The 23,196-nt window shown below is 34.9% G+C and overlaps 1 protein-coding gene across 1 annotated transcript in view; it reads right to left on the bottom strand.

Moving 5' to 3' along the window:
- Positions 1-479: 479 nt before the first annotated feature.
- The window catches only part of TMEM67 (transmembrane protein 67), a 29,619-nt gene continuing 6,902 nt past the window's right edge, over positions 480-23,196 (bottom strand). The window contains exons 7-28 of the mRNA XM_062502938.1: positions 23,023-23,085; positions 20,597-20,751; positions 20,366-20,474; positions 18,757-18,843; positions 16,743-16,808; positions 13,708-13,864; positions 13,202-13,325; positions 12,182-12,287; positions 10,275-10,331; positions 10,081-10,179; positions 9,491-9,589; positions 9,078-9,164; positions 8,279-8,378; positions 8,046-8,185; positions 6,504-6,644; positions 5,939-6,019; positions 4,660-4,776; positions 3,349-3,465; positions 3,162-3,266; positions 2,702-2,804; positions 1,539-1,681; positions 480-1,087 (exon numbers count right to left, since the gene is read on the bottom strand). Coding sequence (XP_062358922.1) covers positions 1,007-1,087; positions 1,539-1,681; positions 2,702-2,804; positions 3,162-3,266; positions 3,349-3,465; positions 4,660-4,776; positions 5,939-6,019; positions 6,504-6,644; positions 8,046-8,185; positions 8,279-8,378; positions 9,078-9,164; positions 9,491-9,589; positions 10,081-10,179; positions 10,275-10,331; positions 12,182-12,287; positions 13,202-13,325; positions 13,708-13,864; positions 16,743-16,808; positions 18,757-18,843; positions 20,366-20,474; positions 20,597-20,751; positions 23,023-23,085 — 2,337 coding nt within the window. The 3' untranslated portion in view covers positions 480-1,006. The remainder of the gene's footprint in view (positions 1,088-1,538; positions 1,682-2,701; positions 2,805-3,161; positions 3,267-3,348; positions 3,466-4,659; positions 4,777-5,938; positions 6,020-6,503; positions 6,645-8,045; positions 8,186-8,278; positions 8,379-9,077; positions 9,165-9,490; positions 9,590-10,080; positions 10,180-10,274; positions 10,332-12,181; positions 12,288-13,201; positions 13,326-13,707; positions 13,865-16,742; positions 16,809-18,756; positions 18,844-20,365; positions 20,475-20,596; positions 20,752-23,022; positions 23,086-23,196) is intronic.

Genomic DNA, 23,196 nt, shown 5'->3' with positions numbered 1-23,196 from the left:
TGAAAAAACATTAAGTATAAAAAGGTAGGGAGACTTTTTAGTGATAAAACTGGGAGGCAGACCTCCCATTTAAACCTCAGTTTCAGGTGATTTGAAGGCTGTTCACAATCTCCCTTGGCACTTGAGTAATTATTAACTCTCCTAAATTCCAAAAATATCATGATGGTAAAATGATTATGGTCTCTGTTATATCTAAAGATAATAAAATCAGAAAATTAAGAGACCATGACCACCTGTGAAAGCAATTCTACAAAGGTTTAAAAAATTTGCTTCCATTTCACTTGTGTGGAAAAAGTGAACCGAATAATTACTGTTGTTTCCCTGAACGTCTTGCATCACAAGGTCTTGTGTTTGGCATGTCATGTGTAGGCCACACCCAAGAAAAACAATGATAAACTCTCCAAGAGAAGAGACAGAATTATACAATACTGTATGACAAAAGACAGAAATGTTAGAATTTCAAGTGGGAGTCACTGCAAATAAGTGTTCTTTAAAAATTCCTCCTGAAACACTAACTTAATTCAGAACAAATCCTGTGCTGTGTAAAATTTGACATACATTTGCTGAACATTACACCTCAAAATAACTTAAAAAAAGATAAATATTGAAGGTATTTCCAGAGAATTTCAGAGTTGGCAACCTCTCCTGACAACCGGATGCTCAAATTGTTGCCTCAAAGTCAGTGGTCCATATCATATCAAAAGCCATAAAATAATTTTTATCTTATTCTAATAATTACAACAGTAAGCTTACTTCTGTCTTATTTGCATGTACCTTTCTTTTTAAAGGCCTATGTCTGAGTGTTCACAAATAAAAAAAACCCCAAAAAACTATAAATACAGAAAAATAAAGCTTAATAGCACACAATATAAAAAAATTACAAGCTTCAAGCCCATTACATAGTTACTGTTGAAAAGTCTACTACAATTAATCTGCAGGTCAGAGACGTTTCCATCATGTTCATATTTTCCATGATTAAATCCTTAACAGTTTTTCATCTTCTCAATTAAATGAGAAATCTTTGATCCACCAAGGTTTTGGATGCCAAATTCTTCTGCCCAAGTGTATTACGAATAAACCTAAATATCTAAGAACATTTTGGAAAACATGTATTAATGAAGAAATACTTACTCTAGTATGTTTCATTATCCAACATAAAATAGCGGCTTTAGATTATCTTTAAATCATAAATAAGATAAATTACATGCTTAATTTCCTTTGGCATTTTTAAAACATTTTCCACTACCTTTCCATCCTAAATTATGATAGAATATGTGAAATTAATTTTAACAGATATTCGTGTTTTCTACTGAAAATCATCTGTAATCTCTACATTCAGGATCACTGTGTGAACAAAATTAATTTCTCAAAAGTCTATTTTACAAAATAAATAAAAATCCCTATTTTATAAGGTCTCAGTATAATCTTCTCTCACTGCACACTGCTAACTCACTGCATTTATTATCTAATTAAGTATTTAAACTGCCATACCAACTCCCATTTAAAAAATATTACTTTGTTCTTAAATTTAAATTTACCTCTTGTTGCAAATATGTTAGAATAGCTGCTAAAACAAAACTTTGGGAAGCTAAATCCACAACTGAGAAAAACAAGATATCAAAGATGAGTAGTGTTGTTTCATTGCCATAATAGAGAACATCACTGAAAGAGTGTCCTTCATCTATGGAAAGAGAACAGTTTTTAAAAAATTAATATTTCTGTGAGTTGCAAGTCTGTAGAGTTCATCAGTCTGTGCTGAGGAAGCTGATAAGAAAAAGAAAAATCAGAGATAGAACAATTTATAACATTCTATGGCAACACAGAGATAGTCCTGTCATTCTGTTGAAAAATAATACAAACTTTTCATTTATGAAATGGCATTGTACTGATGAACACAACAGGTAAAACCCATGTGTCACACAGAACTCTACTTACTCTTGAAATCTCAATCAGACTATTGTTAAAAGTTGTTTTAAAAGAAGAAGCAGATGTAACTTCCTTGTCATTGAAATTTTTAGTAACTATTAGCTCTGGCCCCAACTCAAAAAAATCACAAAAATATATGCTTGGTGCCTCATTTAGGAGGAGGTTCAGAACTCAGCATTATTTTTGTTTAATGGTTCCCAGAAAACAGGTCTTCTAAGGTGAAAGTACTTTTTTCATAGCCAAAGTACTCTAGACTATTTATCTACCTCTTTATTTTATCAAAAAGTACCACTTCTATAAAAGAATATGTAAGCAATTACAGGAAACATATTATTTTCCCTCTTCTTACTTTTTTGAAGAATGCCCAATGCAAGTTTGATTGAAAACAGCATATTTTCATGATAAACCATGTAATTCAGTGCAATGAAATCCTGATTTCTATCTAAACTTCTGGGAACCACAGCAGTCTAGACTACCAAACAATGTATTTCTATCAATGCTTGTGATTATGAATTTCATAAACATACACATCTGTACACATGTGCACACCTGACACTTTCATCTGCCTTAAATAAAAAAATCACAGTCAAATGAGAAATTATAAACAGGATTTCTGTAATGTAAAAAACTTCTCTTAAATACCTCCCTCACAAGCAGTCATTCAATGATCCCTCCTGATTGATGTGAAATCCATTTTAGATTGTAAAATCCAGGAAAGAAAGCTACACAGAAATCAGGATACTTAAAATAGTACAAATACCACACATCTTTTTACCATTGTAAAAAATACTTTTCTCTATTGGTTCCATGAACTCCATGCCTAGAAGTCGTTCAAGCAGCAACTTATCTTTGACAATATAATCCATTTCTTTATGAACCTGTAAGAAAAAAAACCCAACACTTCTTGTTTTATGATTTCAAACCTGCTACAAAGTGAAGTGCAGCTACTTAGACCTTTATGAATGAAACAAAACTCACTGATCTATTCCAAGACAAAAATAAGTACACTTTGAAAAAGGATTTGTCATTTTTAAGTGCAGTCTGCACTGCTGGACATCACTCCAATTGTTTTTTGTTTTCTTGAATGCAGCATTTTCTGGATGCCATAAAATCTTCAACAACAAACATTAAAGCACATATGCTTAAAGAGGAATTACAGTTCTTTAGATTTACAATTTTAGTCTATACTTAGAATAAGTATATGTTCCTTGATATAGTAATGTCAATATACATACGTGATCAATAAAAGAACTGAGAAATTTGTTCATGGCATTGTAGGCCCTTGTGCTTTGTTCAAAAGTATTTGCAGATGAGTCCAAAAGCCTGGTAGGACCACGTTTCTGAAATACAATAGGACCAAGACTTTAACAGAAAAATTTCATATTTGAAATAACATTTAAACAATACAAGTATTTCACTTACTCTCGTTAAGGTTTCATGAATCCAGTCATAGTGCAGTCGCATTTTTCTTGAAATGGAAATCTGAAACGTCTGGCCATCTGTGTTTGGTAACAAACCTCTCTGACTACACAGATTTTCCTATACAATTAAAGCAATTGCAAATTAACATTATTAATGTCATTCATAGACCCAAAAATAGTCAAAAGCTTTTCATTTCCTCTCTTTCATGTATAGATAATACCTAATATCTCTAAATATTTGAATCCACTGCACTCTTGTTCTACTGCAGCAAGATTTCATTACGACATGAAATCCTGACCCCTGCTGTTGCAAAGTCATATTTCTCTTCTCACCTGTGCTTGGTTCATTACCTTCTAATAATACGTATTTTGATGTTTATTCTGAGGACCTTTCTTTTAGGCCTATCATTTCTTCTATACTTGTCTCACTTTTTTGTTTCTTTGTTTTGGATTCCTGACTTTTTCCATATATTTTTCAGGTCACATTTAATAAATCTCAGAAACCTCAAGAACATCTTCATGGGGAAAATCACCTGTTTTCCCCAAAATTATATTACAATAGCAATTAGGAAAAAATTGTAGGCACATATAAGTCAAAAACATTATTAGTAAGACTCCTCTGTATTTCAGTGTTTTAGATTTAGTTTTCACACGGTTATGTTTTTTTCTGTCCACTTAACATTGAAATTGCAATATCCTTATTTAAGGTAATTTCTTACTTGTCCCTAAAAAGATACAATATGTCATGAAATGTAATGCAGTCTCTGATCTTGTATTAGACATTTTATATTTGTCTGATCTTTCAGCAAAGATTCAACATATGACAAACCAGAAAAAATACTTATGTGAATTAATTTCTATAGAAATTAAATGGGTTGTATCACCACAGCAGAAGAGATGGAATAAAAGAAATGATTGACAGATTGCAAGTTTCTGTATTAGTGTTTCAGATCTGGCTCTTTATGAAAACTTTTTGGCATGCACCTTTTTGAATGTGGCTGTGACCTTATGAAAAGCTTAAATATTGAAAAGAAGGTGCTTAATACACAAAAAAAACTTTTTAGGGAAACAGGAATTTTACATCTTTGAAATGTGAAGAAGTAACAAGATGAAATAGTGAAGAAAAAGAAAGATGAAGAGCTAGTTAAAAGAACTACTGAGTCACATATTTACATACGTAAAGGTAACAGCTGCTATCTTTAAATAACATGATTCAATGTAGTGCAGAACCACAGCTCTATAATGCTAAGGTGTGTGGTCTTTATATAAAATAAATAATTGAGTGGAAATAAACTTGAATACTTTTACTTACTGCTTCTCTCTTCAGGTTCATATTCATTTCTTCCATATTGGTATCTGCATGTCCATGCACTGAGCGACCATGGATATAATGACCAAAGCAGTTGTGTGATAAGAGAAACACTGAAATCTAAGAGATGGGAGAAGAGAGAACACTTTAATTAATAATTATAATTTTATTTCTGATCTTCTGAATTCATAGTGAAGTTCAGTCAAACCAGCCAGCCAGCCCTGCTACAAATACAAAGTAGGCAGGTACAAAAAAAAATATGGGAGAAATATATTTAGCAACTCTTTCACTAATTAGTTTTATCTATTGTAACTAGAAACACATAGCAGCTTCAAGTTTAGTTTATCAACAGCAAGGATCTGCTGCTGCTTAATTCCCTTGATCGAAGAAGTTAAAGCTATTAGATTTTATTTTGATTCAGAGGTTATTTCTGTGCTACATAATACACATGCATGATTCCAGGTGAACTCCCTAAAGACTGTATTTAACAGAACTTCATTCAGCACGATACAATGCTTATATATCATATAAACTCCAAAACTAATTTTCTACAGTCCAGGTATTACATGGATGTTTCATGGAAGAGGAATAACCATGGCTGTAAAGATTGATAAAAGAGGTAAATTGGTATTTTTAAGAAGTTCTGGACAAATGAGGTAATCCAGTGTGTTCTGACTGCACTCTTCTTTGGTTAAAAGGTAATTCCTGCAGTACAAGTCTTCAAAACCCATATGTAAAGAAGAGCAAGTTCAGATGTGAGTAAGAGAAAATGCATGCAAAAGGTGGTAACTGTTAAGAGGGACAAAATGAAGTTCAGCAGTTGAGGGACAAGCACAGGATAGGAGCAGAAACTGGACATGTGTACATTAAATAAAAGCAAGACAACTTGCAAGTCAAAAGGACTAAAACACAAACCAGTATACAGAATGGCAGTAAATGCCTCCATACCTAATTTCTGTTATAGCTCATTATTTTTGAATTCTGTATCAGCACACATAACCAATTTAAACTAAAAAAAAAAAAAAAAAACAACAGAAAAACAACCAAAACCCCTAAAAATTAGATGTCTAAAAGACCTATGCTTCTGAAATAATTTTCCAATTAAAGTGTAACTGAAATCCAGCAGTGTTCACCAATAAAATGAGCTGAAGGAAATATCAGCTTTGGCTGTTAGCTAGTAATCTAAATTAAATGAATAAATATTATTTAATATTCTTACAACTATCTTATGTACTATTCTATTCAAAATGCCGCACTACAGATGAGACAAAGAAATACTTACATTGCTCACACAGCACAAATCAACAAACTGGCTTATCTTATCTTCAACAAATCTTTCATAAATTGCAGCAAAAAATATAACCTGAAATAAACCAACCAAATTTTCTTTTATTAGTTCATCAGATTTGACATTATTAAGCAATTAATTTCACCACTTAACAGACCCACAAATAACAGACTTCTGTAGTGGCCACCATTGCACTGCACTTAATAAAATGGGATTGATATACTACTTCCTATAAGAAGTAAAGTTGTAGTAAGAACCTGCTTTTTATTTTGAACTTGTCAGATGCTTCAAAGTTATTTAAAACAAAACAAAGTATTTGCATCAATTCACATTTTTGAGAGGATTAAAATTCTGATTCCAAAGTCAGATGTCTCGTATCTCAGAAGATTCATTTTGAGTCCCAAAGGTGTACTATGCTAAAACAACTAAAATAACAGTTAAGTTAAACATAACAGTTATCCCGTGCTATGATAAGCAGTTTGGACAGTCTAGTGATTTATTTTAGCTTCCAAGAACCAGCCTGAGAATGATAATTCAGGATGTCATGTGTTTCACATACTTGTAGGATGGCAATGGCTACCCAGAGTGCAGCAGACACACCGAATCTTAAAATGCGGCTCCAAGGAGCTACATAGCTCTCACTGCTTCTTGTAAGACTGGAAGAAGCATCCATTAAAGCCAGGTTTGAAAATCCCACCACCTGAAGAGATAAGAATGTCAATATAACAACAGGTGAGAATGAATAGTATTAATTAAGATCCTGTTGTTTCCATCATAACAGGAATTAAGAAAAAATAATGAGAAATGGACCTGGACATGTTCATTATGATGGAACTATATTGAGTTTTACTAAAAAACTCCAAAAGATTCTACTGCTGTACTGTATAGGGATATAACTTCTGCCAAACCTCAGCTGTTTAGTCCTGTGTATTCCAGTATTAAAGCAAATTTTAATGTGTTCTGCAATCTTAAAAGACTGATTTCTTTTGTTTGCATTGAATAGAAATGTATTTTCCTCCACCATCCATTTTAAACACAAAATCTAGAAAAAGTTCCAAAATAAAAAAGATGAGAGAAGCACCATGTGTTGCAACACTTAAGAGGTGAAAAAAAAGTGAAAATCTTCCAGAACAGAAGTTGCACCAAAATATACTTGTGGTGGGTTGACCATTTCCTCATGTCCTAGTGCTTGTTACTTGGGAAACACCCACCTCACTACACCTCCTTTCAGGTAGCTGCAGAGTACAGTAAGAACAGGTGCTCTCTTTTCTCCCTCTCTTGTAATATTGCACCTAAGTTGGCCCTGGCCTGTATTTACCAACAGCAAAAATGCTCACATAGTGAATGAAGAAAGTTTCAGGACTTTCATTATTTAATTTAAAGGAAAAAATTTAAAAGGACTATACAAGTGAATAGAAGTGTTAAAATATGTATAAGAACCTCACAAAAACAACTATATGCTACACACTTTAAGAATACTTCCCAAGATAAAAAAATAAATAAAAAATTACTAAACTACAAAAGAAACAAGCCCAAACATTTTTTAAAAGCTAGAGCACAGTTTCTCACATATCCTCAAGCTGTAACTGAAATTTAGGCATACTGCCACTGGGAACAGAACTGGCACATTTTATTTCCTGCATTATAAAAGGGCACTGCAGCAAATTAGCAGGAAGGAAGCTCAGTTCAGACAAATATGAAATTAGAAATAAAGCTGTAGACTGTGGGAGGAGGGTGCTAGTAGGCAAATAAAGAATCAAGTGTGTGCACAGTTCTATGAGTCTCTTAAGTCCTTCAAGGTAACTCATTACCTTAAAAACACCCCAAACAAAACTAACAAAGATCTCTAAGGCAATTAAAGGTTGGAATTTTTTTAAGTCTTCCTTAATGAAATATTGCAGTGACCTATACATACATATAAATTTTAAAATGCATTAAAATAATTATTTCACTCAATTACATGATTTCAAGTGAATTTAAAGGTGATTCACTATTACCACACAGAATGCAAGAATTAAACATCAGACCCTTATGTTACACTCTGGTTGTGAATTATAAATGATAATAACAATAATAATAGTAATAATAATAGTAATATTACCTCCAGAAAAAAAAGAACTGCAAGCACTTGAAAGAGAGGATTTATTTTCCTAATTGTCTGAATTTCATTCCATTCATTTGCTATAAAGTATGTCCTCCATATGCTCACAGGTGCAGCAGCACTTTTAATAACACCTTCACCTAAAAAGAGTACATACAGTAAAATTTAATATCTGAGAGTAGTATCTGAATTTCACCAAAGCTGCTTATACAAACAAGCATAGTTTGAATTACCTTCAACTGCTTTAAGAACTTTGCCCTTTGGTCTTTCCCAGTCAATAAAGAAAATATCAACAGCAAGTTGTGAAACCAGCAAGTGTAAAAATTGCAGAGCCTAAGAGAGAAAAGTAAGGACAGAAACAGCATACACACAAAGATGGAGGAATAGTCATTAAACATAACAAGCAATATCTTGGTTATACATGAAACTGCAACTTTCTGACCAACTTTTGATAATTTTTTGTTTGTTTAAAAGCTTGTAATAATGGTAAGTCATGTGATGATGTCCAAAATTATGAAGAAAATACAGCAAAGTAACAAATTAAAAAAACTGACTATTTCCCCATAAAATACTAACCTGCACTGTGAATTCCAATCCAATATAACATCCACAATTTATACAATATTTGTATGTTACATGAAGACAGAACAGTGATCTTGGAATTCTACATATTTGAATGTAATTATTTGGATCTGTCCTCTTTCTAATCAGGAACTCATGGCACTTACATTAGGCATTAAATAGAAGTACTTCCTTTCTTGGTATGATGCTATTTTATTTGGGTTTCTTTATACCTTTATCCTTGAAAGAATTATTTTTCAGTCTTTCTCTTGTGACCTTCTCGAGACATTTATTTTCCTATAAAGACTCCACAAAATAAATTTCTATTGAAAATGACTTAATTCTTACATCATAACTATTAGGACATAACATCTACACACAAATAACTAATAATTGTACAAGATATTTAAAAACAGGCCTACTATACAGAAACATGCTGACGTATTTTATGGTAAGGAAAAAATTATTTACCTTTAAACTAAATGCACATGCTATGTACGTAACAAAATCTTCTTCTTGAGATGGAAGAGGTAAAAGCACAGATACAAACTGCTGAGCCTACAACGGAGAAGTTACATTGAAACAGTACACCTGGCATACATGACAACATAATAAATTCTTAAGTGCGAATAAACTTTTCCAGAAAAAGATCAATGGGTGTGTAAAATATTTTAAGTGACTATTAACCAGACTGCAAGTACAACAATCCTAAGGAAAAGAAACAGGTGAACACAAAATTCAAGCACACAAAACAGAATATTATATAAAACTTGCCTCAATAGTCTGACAAGAAAAGAAAAAAAAAAGAAGAAAATTAATGTCCATGTAAAAATATATTTAATAGTACTATGTTTTCATGCATCCAAATGTGGAGAAACACTTACTTTGAAGAATACAAGCCAATAAATCCCTGTGCCCACTGTGATGATAAAGAAAACGTTGGCAAGGTCTCCAGCATAGAACAGTAAGAACTTGAAAACTGTCTGCAATTATAAAAACATGCTGTAGACATCTGCAAAGCTAATTAAGTAATGCATATGTCCATAATGCATTAATATTAACTGTTATGTACATCACAAAGGAAACTCTAGTACTGAAAGTAGCCCTGAAGAAAAGGTTTTCCACCATGGTTATACATTTATGGCATACTCTCTAGCTGAAACTCCTACATGCTGGTCTTTTTTCAAAGAATTAATCTGAAAACCAAGTCCACTCAAATGATCAGAACGGCCCTGTAAATGCCTTTATTTTTAGAGCAGTATTTCCTGAATGACAATATCAGAATCAAAAAGAATGCAAAAAAACCCTACTTCCTCAAGTGAGCCTGACTCTGGGACACAGTTCTGTGCAGCTAAGCTAGAAATTATTTCAGTTACCTTAAGAAAACATATTGTTATAATCACAGGGAATAACAGCAAAGGTGCCCTTAAAGAGAGGAAGAGATGTTCCATTTCAGCTTGCCAGCTGTTCATACCTGCAAGTCAATTATAGAGCTTCCTGTCCGCCTCTTCCAGCCTGCAGTCTTGAGAAGGGACCACAACACTGCCAGTCCACCCAACACACCCAGTGCAATCTGAACATAATCAAAAATTATTTGCAGATATTTTTGAAACACAAAAACCAGAAGTAAATCATTGTATCAACAAATTAAAGGGAATTACAACTTACATCAGTCTGAATCTGAGCCTCTGACTGATTCATCTCATAGATGACTGCGAAAGATACCTGAATATTAAAATACAAAAAGTAAATATGCACAGAAATTCTGAAGTGCTACAACCATTGCAGACAGTGGTAGTTTTCAGTTTTAGCTGGTGAGAATTCCTATCTAGGGCTACCATACAAGTACCACACACTTTTTTTTTTTTATACTGCATTTTGAACTGGTGTGCTCGGGTGCCAGGCTCAGTACCAGCATGTACTATGCCACTCTTACTGCAGATTTTACCAGCAGTAATTCTGGGCATGGGGACCTGCCATCTGTAAGTTACCATCTATACCTATTTGTAATTCTTTGAAATGTGGATGACTTTTTTCCTCCTGAAAGGAGACACTGAATGTCTGTTACTTTCCCTTTTATCAGTGATTAAATGTAACCTTGATGTAATTACATGAAAAATTATATGGTAAACTTGCACAGCTTAGATAACTGGGTTTTTTTCAGCTTGAATGAAATAAAAACTGTCATACAGCATCAAAATTGTTCCCTCTAGCTTAAATTTAACCTAAGACCTCTTTTGACTTTGGTTTGAAAGATTTGTACATGGAACATAAAATGTTTGGCTTGGGTTTATAATATTCTGGCCTGAGTCTTTGTCACTGCACAGCTAAATTTAACACAAGCATGATAATAAATAGTATTGTTAATTAAGTTTAAAAGAAGTATCACCCCCCCCCCCCAAACAAACCCTCCTTCCCTACACCTTGTCTTCCTCAAACATTTGTTCCTGTCAGATCTCCTATCACTGCACTTAGACTTAAGTCTAAATATCCTCAGTTACTACAAGCTCAGTGTTTACAGAAACCGGAAACAAAATTCAATGTATCTTTTTAGTTGCATAAAATTTGCTAAATGCAACAAGACATCCAAAATTGACAATACCCAAATAGATCTCACATAGACGTAAGGATGAAATAATATGACAGAAAATTGAGGAACTGAAAACATTTGTTCCTACCATCACTATTTGAATGAATCACTTTCTAGATACAGTGCTGTCTCAGCAGTTAAATAAAGACATCACTTAGGCAGGAAAAAATGTCTTGATTTTTCTGTCTTTCTAATTCTCTTGCTTTCATGCAATAAATAATTAACTAATAACTATTAACTAATATGGAACTCAAGGAATGGTTCTAGCACCACAAATTTATTCTATCCAGATGTCTATTTGTACAGGAAGTCTGAACAGTTGAAGGTTGACAAGCAGAAAATGCTAATATAAATTTTTTTTAATTCTACCATCCTAAGATCAACACTTTTACTTTTTAATTCAGTGTGATCTAACACACAAACAAGACAGAAGAATGGGACATCTGAGCCACTGCCCATGAAGGCAGGCAAAAAGGCAAGGAGGAAATGCCCCTTCTGCATCTGCTACAGCAGGATTTGGTGGTTTTCAGTACAGGAAGATGAAGCACTAAAGGATGTTTTAAATATATTACCAATATTTTAACTTAAAACTACAGGTGACATGAAATGTCTGTGTCATAACAACTTCCTCTTTATGCATTCTTCTAAATAAAAATACTAATTCCTTGCATAAATTGCTTGCAGTGCTGTAGAAAGTCTTTTATCTGTTATTTTATGTGTGTATAATTTTATTTGAACTGCAGCCTAATTTAGCCTTATAAAACCAGCTTCAAATTCTATGTGTTTTAAGGTAAAAAAGACTGAAGATAAATTGAAAAGAGAATACTTATTACTGATTTGTTTTAAAAGGTTTTTGTGAAAGCTTGTAACTTCAAAACTGATCAGAATTAGAAACTGCTTACTAGATTTTTATAACCCACTACCAAAAACTGGAATTCCAATAGAACTAAAAGTATAATTAAGATAGCACAAAGATCTCACTCACCATCACATTCTGGGTTTCAGGGTTTTGGATAAGCACATCTGTGTAAGCAACAGTAATTAGAGGAGGATAGATAGTTCCTTTCTGTGTATGGGATACCAGACGAATACTGCAAAAATACAGAGTATGATTTTTAATACAAAAAAATGCAGATGAGTGCTTGGAATGAAATCATTGAAACTTGTACTTATAAAAAAATACTAAATGAACAGAATAACTTGATCAATAAAATATGAGTTATATTGAATTACATTTAAATGAAATTAAATTAATTTGAAAGTAATTTAAATGAAATTAAAATTAATTTCTAACCCAATGACATAGCACTTTGCATTTTAAAAGCATCTGGAGTGTACAAAGGCATGTACAGCAATATATAAAAGTAAATCATGGGGACGGATTGTCTACTGGTAAGAAAACAACTGAATCAATCTTCACCTCTCTGCGCGTTACAGGAGGACATCACATAAAGAAGGAAAAGAAAGTTTCCACCAAAATATATTCCAGCTGAGATGTGCAATCAGTAATGACCGTAACAGGCAGTCTCACAATTTTAGTTAAATTACTACAAGCCTATTCTGGACTGTATAACAGAATAGGCAACAGGTTGTAAAAATACTGCAAAAAAGAACATGGACTATGAAATAATATCCTTGTATAGTCAGCAATACACACACTGAAAAAGAGTTAACAAAGGAGTTTTTCAGTCCTTCTAGACAACACCTGCTTCTAGGAGGTGACCCAATACCTGCTAACTTGCATTATGCAAGTATGGTCTGATCCTTGTACTGGAAGGGAATCATAGTGATTTTAATTCCCACAGGTCAATGTTGTTTTCTTTCACTCATCAGAACAACCTACGGAAATTCATGCCATTTCCAAATATGCAATGGAAAAAGCAGCACATATTACATGTTAGACATAATGGAAAATACATAGCAAAACAACTTTAAGACAATAAAATGCAGACTGTACAACACTGGCTTTATTTTCTATGTACTATGTATTATATGAGTTAATCACCTTATTGTTATTTTGCTAGCTACCCGAATTACCCTTGGTGGTTTTCCCAAGTCATTCTCTTTTCCACTAAGTGCATCCACCAAAAAAAATCGACGAGTCAAAAGCCAGTTGTTCATATTATTGCCTAGGAAAAAACATGACTGTTTCACACACACATTATTCAACACACAACAAGAATTAAATGTATTAGAAACAACACATGTAATTGTATAACACATAGTAACTACTGAGGATATAATTGTTTATTTTCAACGTATACAAATATATAATGAAATGAGATTATTTTATTTCTGCACATTACTTATTGGAATGGTGTATGCAACCAAAGCCTGCACTTAAAACTATCAGAACTTGCCCACAAATATTAAATTTTTAAAATGGAAACAAGTTATGGTACGTTGTGGTATCTTTAAACCCAACACAATAACAGTAATTAATACAGATTATTTCTATTTGAAGTTTTCAAATTGTTTAAATTCAGAGAGATGTTACTATCACCATCTTACCTTGATTAACAAACTTTTCATTGTATTGAAGATTTAAATTTAAAACTGGCATGGCCCAAAGATGTTGCTGTCCATTGCCATCATTATATTCAAGGAACAGGTCATAAAAGACTGGATTAGCAAAATCCAGTAAAATCTTAGAAACTGAAATTTTGCACTACAAGGAAAAAAAAAAAGTGAAAATAAAAAGATCACTTTAACAATTTAGTTATTTTGTCAAGCCATGGATTCCTTCCCTACAAAATTATTGTGGAATCTGAAACTTCTTTACAAAAGAGAGAACCACGGAATCATCAAAGTCCTGCATGAACCCCCATTTCTCCAGGCTAAACACTCTCAGCTCACTTAGCTGCTCCTCATAGGACTTGTGCTCCAGACCCTTCCCCAGCTCCACTGCCTCTCTTTCCACACTCCAGCACCTCAATGTCCTTTTTAAGTGAGAGGCCAAAAATTGGACACAGCACTCATGGTGTGGCCTCACCAGTGCCAAGCACAGAGGGACAATCACTGCTCTGGTCCTGCTGGCCACGCAGTTCCAGGTACAGGCCGGGATGCCACTGGCCTTCTTGGCCACCTGGGCACGTGCTGGCTCATGTTTGACCAGCTGGCTCTCAACCAGAAACCCCAGGTCTTCTTCCACTGGGCAGCTTTCCTGCCACTCTTCCCAAAGCCTGAGCACTTCATGAGGTGGTTGTGACCCAAGTGCAGAACTTGGCACTTAGCCTTGTAGCCTCACACCACTGGCCTTGGCCCATAAATCCAGCCTGTCCAGATCCCCCTGCAGAGCCTTCTGGCCTTCCAGCAGATCAACACTCCCACCCAATCTGGTGTCACTGCCAAACTTGCTGAGGGTCAACTTGATCCCCTTGTCGAGATCACTGATAAAGATGTTAAACAGGACCAGCCCCAGTACTGAGCCCTGGGGAGCCACCAGTGACCAGCTGGATTTAGTTCCATTCACGATTCTCTGGCCTGACATCAGCCACTTTTTCACCCTGTGAAGACTGCACCTGTCCAAGCCACAAGCAGACAGTCCCTTGGGAAATGGTATCAAATGCTTTACTGAAGTACTGACAGACAAAGTATGTCAGCTATCTGCAAGCAATTACAAAGTACTTACAATTTTATGCAAACTTCTTGGAAATTATTGCAATTAACTAGAATGACTACTGTAGAGAATGAAGCTCTTAAAATCTTTCAACAGATTTGGAAAAAATATCCTAGCAAACCTCACAGACATAAAATGTGAACCAGTGTAAACATTAAAGTCAAGAAACATAAACGCTGAAGTCATGGAGTACTGAATCTGGTTCTGGACCCACCAATTCAAGAGAGAAACTAAGCTACTTGATACAGTCCAGCACAGGCCACTGTGGTGAGGAAGAGACTGAAGCATCTCTGCTGCAGAAGAACTGAGACTCTTTTGCCTGGAGGTAAGAAGGCTCGGGGGGATCTTATCAATATGTACAAATATTGTACAAGGGAGGGTGTACAAGGCAGAGCAGGCTCTTTTCAGCAGTGCCCAGTGACAAGACCAGAGGCAATGAGCATAAACTGTAACAGGAGGTTCCCTGTGACTATCAGAAGACAGGTTTTCACTGACACAGGCTGCCTAGGGAGGCTGTGGAGTCTTGCTCCCTGAAGATATAAACCCATGTGTATACGATCCTAGGCAACCTTCTCTACATGGCCCTGCTTGTCTTGAGGACAAGGCAGCCTCCTGGGTCTCTGACTACCTCAACCACTCTGTGATTGTGTGAAGAAATTAGATGTGAAAGCAGGTAACTTTCTGCAAATGTGAACAACATGCATCTTTAAATACTCATATAATTTGTCAACCACATTTTCTCCAAAGCCACATGGAAAAAAACATGCATACAATGGACAAAAATTATATTAAAAAGTACTCAGTAAGTTACTGGTGTATCTATTCAAACCCAACAATATTAACTGCTATTAATATTTAACAATAGGTAATACAGACTCAATATCAAATACTCAAGGTTTTTTTTAAAAGCCCCATACTCAACTAGTTCAATGACCCTAAATAGAACATGTTTTCATTCTGTCTGAAATATGGATTAAACAACATTAAACAATATGGAAGAGTAAAAATATTTAACAAAGATTTGTCAGTGTTATTTGATAAAAACTTCAAATTTCCCAGACTAAGCTTTGACATCTATTTCTACCAAAACTTTCACACCACCTAAATAGCAGCCAGAGTTTTGTATTTTTACACTTCAACATAATGTGGGGAATGGCTTTCAATGTTAGATGACTTAATAAACAACATTAATATATAGGTATGAGATTCTGTACACATAGATGGAGTTTTATAACAATGTTTCTTTCTCTACTCCCTGGCCAAAGAGACTACCACCTTCCCATTTAACATATTAAGTGACAAAAATGAATGAAGCTTTATCACTGGAAGAACCATTTCTGTGGCTGACATAATGTAGTGTTCTATTCCCTCTTCCCTTCCTGGTGTTTAGTAAAGTGTGAAAACCCCAACAGTTTTATTTCACATTTAAGACAGCTAGAGAATCTTTCTCCTCCATTGAGTCATCTGTTCAATTAAAATACATTTTCAATATCTTTACTGAATTCACTAAAATCAGAGCATACAATAAAGAGTAAATGGGAACAATACTCAGGCATGGCATGACTGGATTTGCCTTCTTTCCATATGAAAACTGGCCAAAGACAGTAGTAGGAAAATTAGGAGATAGGATACAAAGCATATGGCTGTCATAATTTAGGCACTGTGTTCTTCCACTGCTAAGTCAGCAACCTCACAAATACAAATGCCAGTTTAATTTATTGTGGTTATGCTATGTAGTAAACAAGTTCTGTGATGTAGTTAAATAATTTTAAAAACCCCACACTTACTTCACTCAATTTCCCAAGAAAGAACTCCATGTTGCAGCTTATGCCTAAACTTCAAACATTCTTCAATATGCACTGAATAACTAATGACATATAAAGCAGCTAAATTCAAAATTCAAAATAGCATTTTATATCTTACTTACACTTTGTTGATAAGTTGTTCCAAAAACATAAGCTGCATTCAATTTAGTTTGGGTATCAGGACAAAGCTGAATAAAACATAGTTATAATTAGGTTAATTCAAAGGTATAGTCTTATCATGTGAAAAATATTTACAAGCATTTATGTATTCAGAGTTCTCACAAAAGATATTCTGTTCTATTTTTTAATAAGAGAAGGGTTTATTTTGGACTAAACACATTTATTTCACTGATACTGATGTTCTTAAAATGCTGGTTTAGCTTATTCAAACTTGCATAGTATTTTTCAGTTCCATCACTGAAATCTGTGGACAGCAGCATCCAAACAGGCAAGAATATTCTTTCTGTGGACTGAATGTTCAATGCACTGTGATGCTTCAAGCTCAATCAGTGACGTCTGCTAAATTCAAGAATCCCATAAGAAAAGAAGTCCACATTCATACAGCCCTGTTTCTCTTCAGATGGCATTCTCAGAGAACCAATGTTATAGCAAGTAACAGATATTTTTTTCTTTTTTTTAATGCACACTTATATTTTCAGCAAAGAACAGCAGATTCAGCTGAATCCAGAAAAAAATGGTCTAAATTCTAACTAAATGAGCATATTATTTAGTGGAGGGCAGAGCCATTTTCCCAAACTGAGAATCAAGTCTGAATTTCCATAAAACACAATTTCATTAGTGTGAAACTGAAATTCTGGGAATTGCTACAATTATGCATTAAGACCACTTTAGCACTGTGATGTCCTATCATCATGCACAATCTACTACATTAAAGGAGGCTTTGAACAGAAAAGCTATTCCTTTCCCATTGGCTCTTAATAGCTGTTAAAAGCTTTGCTCTAGAAAATAAATTTGCCCAAATACACCTAAACTTATAGGTCAGAATATATAATTTTCTATGCATAGTAACTGTCCTAGTAACCTGCTCTCTTGAACACTAGTCTTCCTTTAAACTGGAGACACAGACACAAGATGGCTCATCCTGAGGCAGTAACAAAATAAATCCTGAATGTCAGCTGCTCTTCTGTAGACACTGAAATGTTTGAAGTGACATGCTTCAACAGAAAAGGAACCAACAATTCCCAATTGTTCTTGCTAGAGTTCCTATTGTTAGTATTCCTATTGTATTGCCTAGGGAAATACTGAGAGTGCATAGCACACCACTGGACTGCTAAATAAATTCTATTTTGTAACATGCTGCAGCTGCCAATTGTTCTCTCTGATAGACTAATTACTATTGCACTTTCTAATTGCTGCTTACTTGCATTTTTTCACAGCCTAACTACACAGCATGGTACTGCTGAAGTAGAATGTCTGTATCCCTGAAATCTGAGAGTGTAAGTGTCCAAGGGTACTTCCAGCCAGTATTCCCCCTTTCTATGTAAAGTCTCCCAGCACGTATTTATAAATTTCTGTTATGAAAAACACACATGCTAGTCATAGTGTGCATTTTATATTTTAAACAAAAATAAATAAGCAAGCAAAAAATATCCCAAGACAACACAAAGAGAATGGGCTAGATCAGATTTCCTACCTCCCTTGACAGTGAGATAACCACTTGATTTGATTGTCACCCCCATGATGTGTGCACATAGGTGACAGGATCTAATAGGGACACACTCACAGCACCATCTATAAACATATGTGGACAAAGAGCTAAAGAATACACTTTTCTCAACAAGAAAAAGAGGTTTAATAAGAAGCTGCATACATGAGCAACTATGCTGAATGGAAGACAGAGATAGTTGTTTCTAAATGACTTACACTATTTTTCAGAGCTCCCTAATATGCCAAATTTATACTGGTCCAAAGGATGAAGACAGTGATGATGAATTTATACTTCTGGTTTTGTAGAGATCATAATGAGCAACAATAAAGGGCCATTTTCCCTAATCTACCTCTACAGTTATGAACTGTCATTAGTGTAATAACCAAACTCTTGAGTTTTGTATTAATTTAGCTAAAGGCACTCAGAACATTGTGTTATCAAGAAAACATAAATGAAGTCAAACGTACCTGTAAGATACCTCCTTCCAAACTTTGCCACTTAAGAAAGTTTCCTGCTGCATCAAATGAAGCTGCAATAAATTTAAGCTTTACATCCTGTTGATGAAAAAAAAGATAAAGACCAATGAAACTGCTCTGAACTAGACATAGACATTTTAGAGACTGCTTTCTAATTGTTTGATGTTTCCTAAAACTTTCAGCACAATCCTTCATTCTTTTCCTTTCTGATTTTGTTTTTAATCTTGGGTTTGGTAGTTTACTTTAAAACAAAAAACATACCATTCCTCTACAGCTTCACTGGTGACATGGAAAAAATTCCAAAGGAACTTCTATACATGTAGACATGCCCTAAACTAATCAGAAATCTATGCAGATTTCTAATGTATACTATGCTGGAATCTAGAGGGCTTCCAGGATCTTCAGTGTTAGGAGGAATAACAAGTATTTTAATTATTAAAACAACTGCTGCATTGAAAGAGTTTAATTTAAAACATAGCCTTCTAGAATATGGCTGAAAAAGGCTATTATTTTATTTTTGAGTCAATAAGAAAACTCTAGATAAATTTGGCAGTATAACTGAGAAACAGGGTATCACTAGTACTATTTTCTGTGATTATCTGAACTGGAATAACCTATTCCAGTTATTCTATCTTTACAATGAATTTGGAAAAATAAATCACTTTGCTGTTTGATTTGCTATCTGACTGCTTCATAAAAATGTGCCAATTAACAAACTATTTAAGCAATCCATCCCTCCCAGAGATGGATATCTGACTATGTTAACATTAGAATTCATTTTCTCACCTCTTTTTTTTTCCCCCTTAATTCACTGCAGTAAGAGGAAAAGGCTGGAGTGCTACACTGAATCCATCTCTGCTACAGTCAGCTTGTAGAGATTTGTATCAGAAATATTATAAATAAATCGAGTAGGGGGAGAAATGTGTGTGTAAGCAACAGAAAGTGTTAAACATCACAGAACAGTGATGAAGAACACTGTTCCCAGCTACAGAGCTGATAAATGCATTGTGATAAAGCCTGACACAGACAACTTGTCAGCAAAAGACCCTGCACTTTGGCACACTAGGAAGGTGGCAGTAAAGACACATCATATTTACCCCTCATTTCACATTAGTTCACCATGAAATCTGACAAAAGGATGTACATATTTTGAACACGCAAAAAAGACAAAGACCAACTTTGCCTTGCATTTATGAAGATGGATGTAAACAAGACTCTGAAGCAAAAGACAGTGTCAAAACAACTATGAACTCCTAAGGTGTCTAAAAGATTTGTCTAATGACTAGTTTACTACTGCCAATCCAGATCCTTGGGGACACAATGAACACTTAAAAGCTGGTATTATTTGTTCCTTGTATCCTGCTCAGGCCACACAGGCAAGCACATCTCGGGCTTATAGAATGTGGTTATGAGTGTAAGCAAAGGAAGTGACTAGATACTATTTTATGTAAATATCACCTTCCTCATCCGTAAGGAAGTTACAGTAACTGCCTAAAATCTACATTTAGCAGAGTCACATCCATAATAAATCTAAACCTTTTTATGTGATTATGTCCTCTTCCTAATGCATGCTTCCCTATGTCTACTACCCAACACCTACCTTATCTGTTCCCTTAAAAGTGAAGGTTGTAGGAAAATGATTTTTCTCAAGGACTTGGGATGCTAATCCTGGTTGGTCACCATAATACAGCCATGGAAGATTATGACTCCTGAAAAAGAATTACAATGTTTTCTCTAAAGAAACATATTATTTTTCATCAAAGAACATTTAGAATAATAATTCCCATACAAAGCTGTTAAAGATCAAAAGTTATGGAAAAAGGCAACTTACCAGTAGGGTATTGAATGAATGATGCCTACCCTTGCTGTACTAACAAAAATATACTGAAACAAACCACAGGCATCAGTACTTGAAGAACTCAATGAGTTCATATTCATCACACACATATTTCCAAGAGCTTGGCACGCTGTTATATTAGAGTACAACTGTGGTAGAGAAACACAAGAAAACAGAAAAAAAGTATTTAATTAGCCCTCCCTTTTGTGAGGCAGTCACATAATTAGTGTTATTTTTAAGAAGCCACTCCTAAACCTTTGTTTTCACTTGAAAGTAATTTCATTTTGTCAACACCTAGTATTTTCTCCCAGGTATTCAGGTACCATATCTTTATAGATCTGCAGAGGGCAGCATGAAATCAGTATTCTCGCTTTTTCAGCTTATTTAATTGCATCTGCTAGATGGTAAAAAGTGACAGAAATGTCAAAATTTGCACTTAGAAAACAAAGTAAGAATCAAAATGTTTAATATCACTCAGACTGTATGGCAAAGATGACTCCCTCAAAGACCTCAGACTGACAACTACAGATGCATGTAGTGTAAGTATTTTCTCTTCAGTTTCATGTACCTTGTTCAATTTTGGTAAACACACCAGTGCCAAGTGACATGCAGAGGTGACACCTGGCATCTGTGTGCAGGGGTCACTGCACTGGTATTGACACCTCCCAGCCCTCATTTGTGTGAGTCAGACCAGCAGCTGCTCATCATATTCAGACAGCACCTCTGAATGACTGAGCAGAGTGAGGCAGACGAACAGGAAAACTGATGTCAGTGGTAAAGAATGGGACCTGTGGGAGAATACATCTCAGCTGTGTATGTGAGATGGTGGTAGGAGCAGCCACGAGGGTGATCTGGGAAAATTCTGAACATAAGTCTGGTGAAATACTGACTGAGAGAACACCTGCCAGCTTGGGAACATGGCTGGGAGTCTGAAATATCCTTGAGAGGTGCAGCTGGGTACCTGAACTTCAGAGACCTCCTGAGATACCATCAATAAGCACAAACCCAAGGAATTGTAACAGCAACCTATCACCTGGAAAGATGAAAAAGTGTCTAGAAGAGGGTTAGTGTTTAGAAGAGGGAAAACATTCCAAAAGAGTAGGTAGGAATAGGCAACTGCTACTGATGTAGCAAAGAATAGAAAAACAGCCTGGAAAAACTAAAACTAGCCTGAGATACAAAATATTGTCATCTATTGGCTGCTCCAGGTGGTGCTGCCCTACACCACCTTATGTCTCTCGGATATAAAAATTACATTTTACCCAAAATGGACAGTGAATCTGTCTCTGCCTCTTGTCTCTCTCTCAATCTCTACACAGAGAAGGTTCTCTACACAAACTTTTCTATGAGCTCTCCTAGGCAAGTTACCAGACTGTGGCTAGGGATGCCTGAATGCCTCCAGATTCTGCAATGTCAGTCATCTCTGAAGTGAAACTTCACCTGTCATCAGTTGAGGTCCCACTCCTGGGAGTGATTTTTGAGTACTGTACTGGTACTGTTTGGAATAATACACACACCTTTGGGTAATTAATCATAAGTGCATTTGCTGCTTTCCTGGTGACCATTTTGTAGCAACTCGTAATATTGAAATGTATGCCTGCTGCTACCATTGACTGCTGCTACCACTGGAGAACATACATACACACACTTGCTTTACTAATCATAACTATACTCACTTTAACAGTAATAACTTGCAGTAATCTGTAATAAAAAGTGTAGCAAATAAAAGACTCCATGTGTTCTATATGTATTACGGAATCCTGCAAATCCATATTGTGATCCTTAGAGACTTCTACACCTTGCAACGCTTTGGGTTGTGTCAGATAGGGACATAAAGTAGAACCTGAGAAGTTAAAATCTGAGCTTCAGGAGAGCAATACAAAAGCAAAATGAGAATGTGTGACAACAGAGTTGGTAAAAGGGAGGCAGAGGCACATGCCCTTCACAAGTGTCTTTGATTCTGTGGCTGCAGCCACTCTTTCACCCATGGTTACTGTCACCCAGAGCAACATAATGGTAAATAACATTTAACAAATACCATAACAAATCAACTAAGAGGTAAAGAGAAGGTGCCAGTAAATACTGGATATGTAAGAGGTTAATTTTCTGAGTTATCCCTTACTGGATATGGTCATATATTTTCAAATATATGGATAACAGGCCACATATTACTGATATTGAAGGATTTTTTTCAACATAATTCATCTTGTGAAAATTCCAACGCAGTAGACTTACATTAACATTGACTAGCCCTCAATATTTTTAAGCATTCTGTATATATAATTATTTCTTTTCTATTCTCATCTCAAAAAAAAAATCTTTAAAAATAAGCAAGGTAACTACCAAAATAAAGGTGATATGCTTTTACAGAGTACCATTCTGCATAAAAAAAGCAAACTGCAAACATTAATGAAACTCACCCAACAAGCAAAGGCTGAGGACTGCAGATTTTTCAGAAACCATGCTGATGTCAGTGTTATACCCTGTAAATAAGGAACTTTTTCAATGCCTTTGTTCACAACAACTCATCCATAATTTAACAGTCTGGAAAACTATGTCAGCTAGAAGATGCTACTTATTTTCTTCTAAGAGTT

This window comes from Cinclus cinclus, chromosome 1 (genome assembly GCF_963662255.1).
Source record: "Cinclus cinclus chromosome 1, bCinCin1.1, whole genome shotgun sequence".
In the NCBI taxonomy this organism is placed as follows: Eukaryota; Metazoa; Chordata; class Aves; order Passeriformes; family Cinclidae; genus Cinclus; species Cinclus cinclus.
This window is presented reverse-complemented; position numbering and strand designations above follow the sequence as displayed.